The 9,201-nt window shown below is 43.2% G+C and overlaps 1 protein-coding gene across 1 annotated transcript; it reads right to left on the bottom strand.

The window, feature by feature from the left end:
- Positions 1-6,402: 6,402 nt before the first annotated feature.
- Positions 6,403-8,237, bottom strand: LOC133891140 (NAC domain-containing protein 92-like). Its single transcript, XM_062331864.1, has 3 exons — positions 7,852-8,237; positions 7,495-7,772; positions 6,403-7,296 (listed from the first exon to the last, which is right to left on the bottom strand). The coding sequence occupies exons 1-3, from the start codon at positions 8,042-8,044 to the stop codon at positions 6,808-6,810; spliced, it is 960 nt and encodes a 319-aa protein (XP_062187848.1). The 5' UTR covers positions 8,045-8,237; the 3' UTR covers positions 6,403-6,807.
- Between the last annotated feature and the right edge of the window lie 964 nt (positions 8,238-9,201).

Below are 9,201 nucleotides of genomic sequence, written 5' to 3'. Positions count from 1 at the left end.
AGATTAGGGGGTTCTCTCCGTCCATAAATATAGTCGTATCTTGCTTCGAAAAAACCATCGAAAATAAACTTTAAACGTTAATTTCTCTTACAATCTTATATTTACTAATAGAAGGTTTCTTTTGGTGCTTCCACGTTAATCCTAAAAAAATCCTATAAATTCTCATAAAAAAGTAAAATATTCAACCGTTGAATTAATTGATTGACTAACTATAACCATAGATCAACAACCAGACGAAACAACATAAAAGATTAAAAAACAAATCATAGAGTCCAGCTCCAAGACTAATTCTTGCCTTACTTTTCCTTCCTTTTTTTGGTTGTAGATACCATTTGTTCAACAAGTTTAAGTTAACAAATTCTAACTTAGTTACGTTAGCAATCAACACACTTTTCCAAATCAATTATAATCAAACATTACAAAATTAAAACAACATAACGCAAACATATTACGGATTATCACACAAAAATAATATCAAAGAATTTATAATGTATTTTAAAAAATAATATGAGATACGGTGACGACATTAAAAATAATAATAATTTCAAAAAATCAAGAAACAAATAAAAATCAATTTGTATAACACATAAAATGAAAATTATAAATTAGATCTATTCACAAATGATAAAAATGATTCCAATATTATGAAAAAATATTTATATATTATATATTCTAATATTTAAAAATAAATAGTTGATATATTTTAGCATACAACTATTATTAACACAAATATCTACAATTCAGCCGTAAGCTAAATTTCTAACATGTACAGTTGCACGGGTTGATGCGCTAGTATATTACCAATTGCTATAAAATCAATATTTCATTAAAAAGTATTTTGAAATACAAATCTATTAAACCAACTTATGTGTATTAAATATACATATAATTTGACTAATCGCCAATCAAAACTTATAAAACTTGACTTTTTCAAAACGAGATACACCCTACATTCGCTTTCAGGAACTCACTTGAAGCCTTGGATGTTTTCTCTGGCACGCCCATGAATCGCTCTCATTTACTTGCGCTGCATATTGACTGGGACATGAGAACCGAAATTAGCCGTCATTAATTCCATGGACTTGCTTCCGATGAACGACCATGGACAAAAATATCACTTGACTAGGTTCCCTTCACCTGATCACTCGCTGACAATGACCAATATAATGCACGCACCAAACCACATGGACGGGAAAAAAAAAAACAGGAGAGAAGGTAGGTTCATTGTGTATCAAATTAAACCGGATCAACTTGGTTGAGCACTTAGTTTGAGGTAGCTAAGCATTTGCACAAATACGGTGCAGAAGGACAAATACTACTGCATGCATGGACTTTGTGTACACTCTAAAATATACTAAAGGCCTTGTCCCCTCTTCTTCCCCAATGTTTTAGGGCACTCCTAGTGATGCAATGGGTGGTCCTGATTTGCGGCGAGATAAGGACAGGCACGGCTCATCAAGTAGTTTAGAAGACTGGTACTGTATTAAGCCATGTGAAGAATGCTTAGCTTTATGATCGTTAGATGTTTCATGCAAGCCAAGCATATGTGTTTGGTGATTGATTTTAAGTTACTAGCTAACTGCAAATAGCTTGATGCCTTGCACTTTTCCTATCTTGCACCTTTTGCTAGCATTCATTGCAAAAAATATCACCTGCAACATTATTCAGGAGTAGCACGGACATAGTACCAACTTGTGGTCCCACCAAACACTAGTATACGTTAATATATTTGTATGCTTTTCTAAGCTTGACAAGATAATTGATCAGCTGCGAGGACTGGCTCATCGTAAGAAACTGAGCATAACTCGGTTGAAGGGACGTGTCTGGATGTACACGCCCTCTGAATCTATTCTGATTTTTTTTTTTTTGAAACTTAGGTGCCTATTTTCTTCCTGATACATACAAAACTGACGAGTAGATAGAATTTTTTGGCTCCAAGGCCCGTCAGAAATCCCCCAAAAAAATAATCAGTGGAAAAAATATCAGCCAGTCATTTCTTTGGCTTTCTTTTACTCATGTGACAGCCATCTCTTATCTTAATATTTGAGGGAGAAAATAAACACCATGTTCACTCACAATGTCACTAAATTACCATGTTAATCTAAAAAAAGAATTTAGACTAATTATTATTATAAACATTTAACGGTTTAGATTAAATCAAATAATATATATCAAATACAATTAATAAATAACTAAATTCGGAATTAAAAATTATGAAAATTAGTAGTTCGACTTCCCTACGGTTTGGGAAGGAAGATATTTAAATAAAGAGTCAAAATAAATAATAATCAAAATTGGGTTAGAATAGGAAAAAAAGATCCAAATCAAATATAGTGTTAAAAAAATCAAATTATTTAAAAAAATAAATATCTAAATAAATAGTCCATGTAAAATACAATTAATCAAATGCTATCATGATAAAATATTATAGCGAGACTAGTCACGCTAGGGTCGGAAATAATTTCTAAGATTTCTAGGATTTTTAGAGAAACATAAAAATATTTTAGGTGAATCTAATTAAAATCGGTTTTTGTGTGAAATTAATGTATAATACTTACAGTTTTATGTTACTAGACACAATACTTATAGTTTTGTGTTATAAATGGTACAATACCGGTAGTTTTATGCAATTCATTCAAAAAATAAAAAATAAATATTAGATATAAAATACAATTAATCAAATATTATCATGATAAAATATTACAAAATTAGTCATACTATTAGTCCGTGGCAATACTATTAGCCCGTGGCATCTTGCTAGTTGAAATTGAAACCGAACATGCAATGGACGTATTGAAATTACAAGGGTCCACCTCTGCATACATTCCCTCGTCGTTTCTGGTACAGACACGCATGGCCCACTGGCATCTAATCATCAACCGGTCGTAGGGAATTTTTTTCCTTGGACACAAAGACCAGAGCAGCCAATAGGAGACGACCCCATCGGTCCACGCGGCCCAGCCACGTGGAGCAACAGCAGACGCGGACGTGGGCGTCGATTAAACTAGCCCACTCGACACGCGTGGCGTGACGCCACATCCACGATGCGTCGAGTCCTCAACTTTCTTCCGTGGCCTAACGGACCTTGCATCGTCAGTCAATCTGCCATCAAAACCGTTACGTCGTTGCTGTAACCACAAGAACCGTGTTACCATGTGGTTAATCCAAACATTACGCAAGCTGCTAATAAGTTGCGTTAAAAAAGGAGTAAATTATGTTCACACGTCAACACCTGTATTTTTCAAAAACGGAAAACCCTATTTTCATTATCAAATAAAGGAATATATATATAAGTCCTTACATCCAGATCAGACTCTGAATATGTTTGAAAATATTTTCCTGACTTTGTCACCCTTATCTAGCTTCAATGTGGACTCAAAAGAAGCACTACTCCTGTGGTTTCTTTGAATCTCTCTCTCTCTCTCTCTCTCTCTCTCTCTCTCTCTCTCTCTCTCTCTCTCTCTCTCTCTCTCTCTCTCGCACACACATAACATAACTCCTTTAGTTTGGAGTGTGTATTTTGTGTGGACTCAACCCAAGTAGAGGAAATCTACCATTCGAGGCACATTCAGATTTCAGACTGTCCTAAAGCAACATATACCAAACTGGATAGGAGTCGCCGGATTATCTTCTCAACCAAGGATATGATCTATCAGTAGTGTAGTAGTACGATCAAAGGAGCTAGTGCCTTGTAACTTGCACTACAGCTGCCTACGTACAGTACATGCATCAATATCTCAGCAAATATAAAGATGTTTAGCTCTACTTTTTCTAGAAGGGCAGGCGCATTATCGTGTTAAGTACATTGGAAGACAGAAAAAGATCAGAAACACGTACGGACTAGCTAGTTCTGCTGAAATCGAGGAATCCTCTGCTTCAAGACACCAACTCCTCGCTGTTTTCGTCTTGCCCAGGACGTGAACTTGATGGCAATTGTGGCCGGGATCGATACTCGATTTAATTGGGTTGAAAAACATTTACAAATGGCCAAGTTTTATTCATTTCAGATGTCAGCTTGAAACCAAACCTTGAGCGTTCGATCGAAAGTGACCTATACTATGTATGTATGGCACAGCAAGCTGCCATGCTCTCGATCCTGTCACGGTTCTTTTCAGAGGTCGTTGGTGAGTCATGTCAGAGTTGTAGCCATGAACGCAGAGTCGTCAGTCGTTTTTTTTTTCTCCTGTGCTTGTTGTATGATGAGAGCCATGTAGGGCACGGTCTTGTTTTGTTCTTGCATGAATGTGATGAGACGACGAGGCATCTATCTCCGTTCCAATAATGGAGTACTTGAGTTTTGTTGGGGGCAAATACCGTAGTTCACAAATAATACTAAGAGGACGCTTCAAGAGTTTTTTCAGAGCTCTCGGGTTCCGGACTCACTGTAGAAAGAGAAAGCAGTTGTACTCTGGAGATAGAGAAATCAATTGTACTCTGGAGAGAATATCAATAAAAAGAGAACACCAAAAGTAATCGGTTTGACATGAAGTAACCGACATTTAATGCCGGTATAAGTGGTGGTCACCCTGACTTCCTGGGACAATACGGTGCCGTAATTAACAACCGGCTGGGTACTACGTTTCTAGTACCACTTGCACTACTGTATTAGTCATAATAGATAATATCTTCTGAGCAGGATAAAAATATTCTACCTATGTTCGAATTGTGCGATTCAACCGGCCTTAGATCTCTACGGTGTAGTGATAGCTTGTATCACTATCGCTATAAGAGTATACTTGTATATTTACACCATAAATAACACTATAGATATAAACCATTGGCCACTATATCAGGGGAACAATAGCGGATCTAACCTAAAAATATAGTTAGGACAGAGTCACCCGCTCAACCATGAATCAGTGTCACCAAGGATGAAAAATATGATGAAAAGTGGTCGACATGGAGATCTCACCGCTATGAAGATAGGGCGGCCGCGCTACCTCGTCCTATTGTTCGGTCCACCTATGCAAGGGATCAATCTTTTTTTACTATCAATACGTTTTAGGTTTTTTCTTCTTTCCACTTCTTCTCCAAAACTGAGTTTTCTCTATAGAAGAAACTCTCATTGCACTTTATTCACAAAAGACATCTTCTCTTTCATCAACAAATTTGGAGAAAGAGGTGAGGGTCCAGCTGCGTGTGGCACATTACAAGCGATCAGATCAGATCACTACTCGTCTCTGTGTTTAGCCACAAATCACATTCTGATCGATGCGATCCGGTGCTTTGTTTTTTTCTTCTGTAGTTCAATTTGGGTAGCCAGCCGGCCACTCATCACACAATGATTCCCCAATGGAGTATCCTAGTAGAGTACTATCACAATGAGAAAATAAACAAATTGTTAGGACAAAAGGGGGTCGCGTTAATAAAGAAAGTGTGCCCCACATCAATTGTGCGATAATCTTGTCTCATCGGCAATGATACTTGATCCTCTCGACGAAATCCAACTCGCAGTCTTTGGTATTATATTGGCAGCACCAGCGAAGGAGGAAGGGCCCCGTCTATCCCCAATCATCAATCCGAAAGCAACATCGTCATGCACATCAAGATCAAGCTACAATTTACAACAACTCATCACATGCATCCTAGGATCAGAGGCTCCGCGTCAAGGACAGATTGCCAAATTTTTTGCGATGAAATCCACCGTGAGCCTGTGGCCATCTGACGTGACGAGAAATGAGAACAAGAGCAGGCGCGGGCAGGGCTTTTGCCGGGTTTCATTGCACGAAGCGAGGCGTGTGGAGGGCTCGGGCTCGCGCGCGCCAAGCCCGGCCGGCCTCGTGCCGCTCTCCTTTGGTCCCTCGCCGCAAGCCTCGTTGCGTCTCATGGAAAGCAAGCCAAGGCGAAGCGATCGATCTGGAACCGACCAGCAATTTGGCATGCGCACAAGCAAAACCACAGGCCAGACACCGCGCACCGGCGCCCATGAGCTTCGTCTTACAAAGATCGGACCGGCAAGCTCGTGTTCACTGACGCTGTTGCATGTCCAACTGGGTCCCGTGATAAGGACTCGATCGGCCATGGAGGCTTGGAATCGTTGGCTGGTCCAGCAAAACGGGTCGATTCGTGAGCGACAGCTGACGAGGCCCCATGCTTCTTGGCCGATTTCGGAAGGGGTCGATATATCAGGACCTCGTCTTCTAATCATGCACACGGGATCGCATCGCACCAACAAGCAGATTGATCGATGAAATGCGCAACTAATGCATGTCATTTGATGGGGAATTAAAGGTTAAAATCGTCACATGTTTAGGTTGATCGATGGATGGAGTACATTTAAATTACACGGGGGTAGTTCGATACAACCATTACGCACGATCGAGCCGGGCAGCGATCGATGGATCGAGCTCAACACACAATAATCACATCGAATAATCAACCAACCAACAACACTTAAGGGAGTACGTATAATATATGTCTGATGACTCAACTAGTTAAATCACTAATCTGCAGCCAACGAGATGGCTATGTACACATGCATGCATGAACCAAGACGCGGTTACACCCTAATGAAGATTAACCAACCAATAATTCAACCTGCAGGAGAGGAGGCCATCATCGACGACGCTGGTGGCCGGTCTGGACAGCTTGATCAGACCTGATCGATCAGCTCGCGCGGTCTTCAATTCCCCTAAAGGCCTTGCACGCATCACCCGACTGGATCTCATCAGCTGATGAACCCAAACCTCATCAACTGTAAGTTAATAAATCAACTAATAATCGAGCAGCAATAGCTTGCAACGGAATCAAACTAGTAGCTATATAGCATATGTCTAGCAGCTACTCCTGCTCCGGCGAGGCCTTCTGCTAGAATTTCCACATGTTGGAGTAGTCCGTGACCGTGAGGTCGTCCAGCTCCGGGTACAGTTGCCTCGACACCATGTCCGCGCCCTCGTCGCGCGACGGGCTCAGCAGCGCCGGCGCCTCCGCCTTGCAGTGCCTCCGTATCGCCTGATCCCCGGCTTGGTGCAAGTACCCGCCGGCCGGCAGGGAGAAGTAGTAGGGGTCCTGGAGCAGCTGCGGCTGGTTCTGCTGCTCCGCCTTGACTTGGTAGCCGCTGCTGCTGCTCATGCTCGCCGCGGCGCCGGAGTTGGAAGTTCCTGCAGCGGCGCACTCGAAGTCGATGAGGTCGTCCACGGCGAACGGCGAGTCCATGAGCGGCGGCAGGTCGGCAGCGCCGAGGAAGTCGTCGAGGAAGACGAGGGAGTTGCTCCGCTCCATGCCGGCGGCCGGCGCCATTTGGCCAGTCTTAGCCGCCAAGTCTTTGTTGAACACGCGACACACGGCCCATTCGTCCTGCACGCAACACGTTGAAAAGAATATCAGGGAGGAGGGGAGAAAAAAAAAAAGAGAGCTTGACATGCGAGCGCGTCGCGTGGTCCAGCCGGCCAGGCCCAGACATGAAGCCGGCAGCTCGTCATCATCCGGCCGGTGCATACAGATTGATCATGATGAGATAATCAAAAGGAGATGGAAAATGGAAGGAGAATTCACCTTGGCTGCGCGGGGGAGGTGAGGCGGCAGCTTGCCCTCGAGGCGGTACTCGTGCATGACCCACGGCGACTTCTCGCCGCGGGGGGCGCGGCCGAGGTAGAAGACGAGCGTCTTCTTCATGCCGACGAGGACGCCGCGGCCGCGGAAGATCTCCTTGTCCTTGCCCGTCGCCTTCCAGTACCCGCTAGCCGTGGCGCGATTGGTGCGCATCCCCGTCGGGTACTTGCGGTCCTTGTGGCAGAAGAAGTACCACTCTTTCTCCCCCATCTTCGCCTTGCCTGCGCCACCGTCAATCCAGGATCAAGGACCAGAATTCAGAACTCAAGATGGGGGAATTAAGCTAGCCAGGCTGCTTACCTGGGAGATCCCATGGCTCGATCTTGTTGAGGTCGACGTCGGCGATGACGATGCAGGAGAAGCGGCGGTCGAGCGCCTTGGGGGCGAGGTAGTGGGACACCACCTCCTCGTCGGTGGGGTGGAACCGGAACCCCGGTGGCAGGTCCAGCCGCGGCTCCTCCTCCTCCTGGTTGATCACCGACACCTCCGACATGGCTCCTTGTACGCTTCCTTAATTTCCTGCTTCCTTCACCTCTAAGCTGATGAAGAACCTGCAGAAATGGAGCTAGCTACCTAGCTAGCAAGACAACCAAACTAATCGAATCTGCAGCTGGGAGAAGAGGGTATGCGTGTGAATGGATTGGAGAAGGGATGGGTTTAGGAGAAGGGACGGGGGGAGGCGAGGGGTGGGGTGGGTCGGTTATATAAGCTTCGAGGGGAGTGCCGTGCGTGCGGGTGCAAGGCAGCTTGCCGCACAAGCCCCTCTCCTGCACTGCACGGTAGCTAGCTCGCTCTCACTTAGCTACCCTGCAATTAGGCCGGAGTAATTGCCTGCCTGTCCTAATGCTACTGATTAATTAACTTGCTAATGATGCTGCTTAATCTGCTCTAATACTACTGTACGATCCTTCCTTTAGTTTTTCCGATTCGTTTAACATTTCACAGCTGGGCAAGTTTGAAAGGGCTTCTGTTAGAATATTCATAGCACCCCGCACACACACGAGGTAGAAATAAAGTGTTTTCCGAAGAGTTTTGCCCCGTCCGGAGTTGATTTTCAGAGGGTTAATCAGTGCTTATCTTTGCGTCGAGAAAAATTCAACACGTACCGAGGCAATGGCTTCAATCGAATCATGCCACTGCATCTCGAAATATTCTAGCCAGCTCCTCGCTTTTTTTTGTGCGCTGGCGATGATTCGGATTCAGCCGAGAGATTTTTTTCATTTTTCTCCTACTTACAGTCGTCTGAAAGATACCAATAACAGCGAGTTTTTAACGTGTAGCTGATTTGTAGTAGACGCCATATGCTGCCAAACTACAAGCCTGGAAATTCTTTTGATCTTGGAGTTATCGTTTCTGCTGTCTAATCGCTGACGAGGAATGAGTCTTTTCTCACCAAGCCTCCTTTTCCTATCATTGACAATACTGCCCCCACAAGGAAAAAAAGACAAGTGAATATCCTCCTAACTAGCTGTTTCTAAATATATGAATCTCATGTTAAAAAAACAAATATATTAATCTCGCACAAATATATAATGTGAATACACGGATAATACACGGTAATTAACTCTCACCCAAATCTCAACAATTAACAGAGCACTCTAATCGTTGTGTTCTAGTAGTAGTATCTTATATTTATTAATTGAAAGCTTT

Source organism: Phragmites australis, chromosome 14 (assembly GCF_958298935.1).
Source record: "Phragmites australis chromosome 14, lpPhrAust1.1, whole genome shotgun sequence".
NCBI lineage: Eukaryota > Viridiplantae > Streptophyta > Magnoliopsida > Poales > Poaceae > Phragmites > Phragmites australis.
The sequence above is the reverse complement of the archived record's forward strand: the minus strand, read 5'-3'. Positions and strand labels throughout refer to the sequence as shown.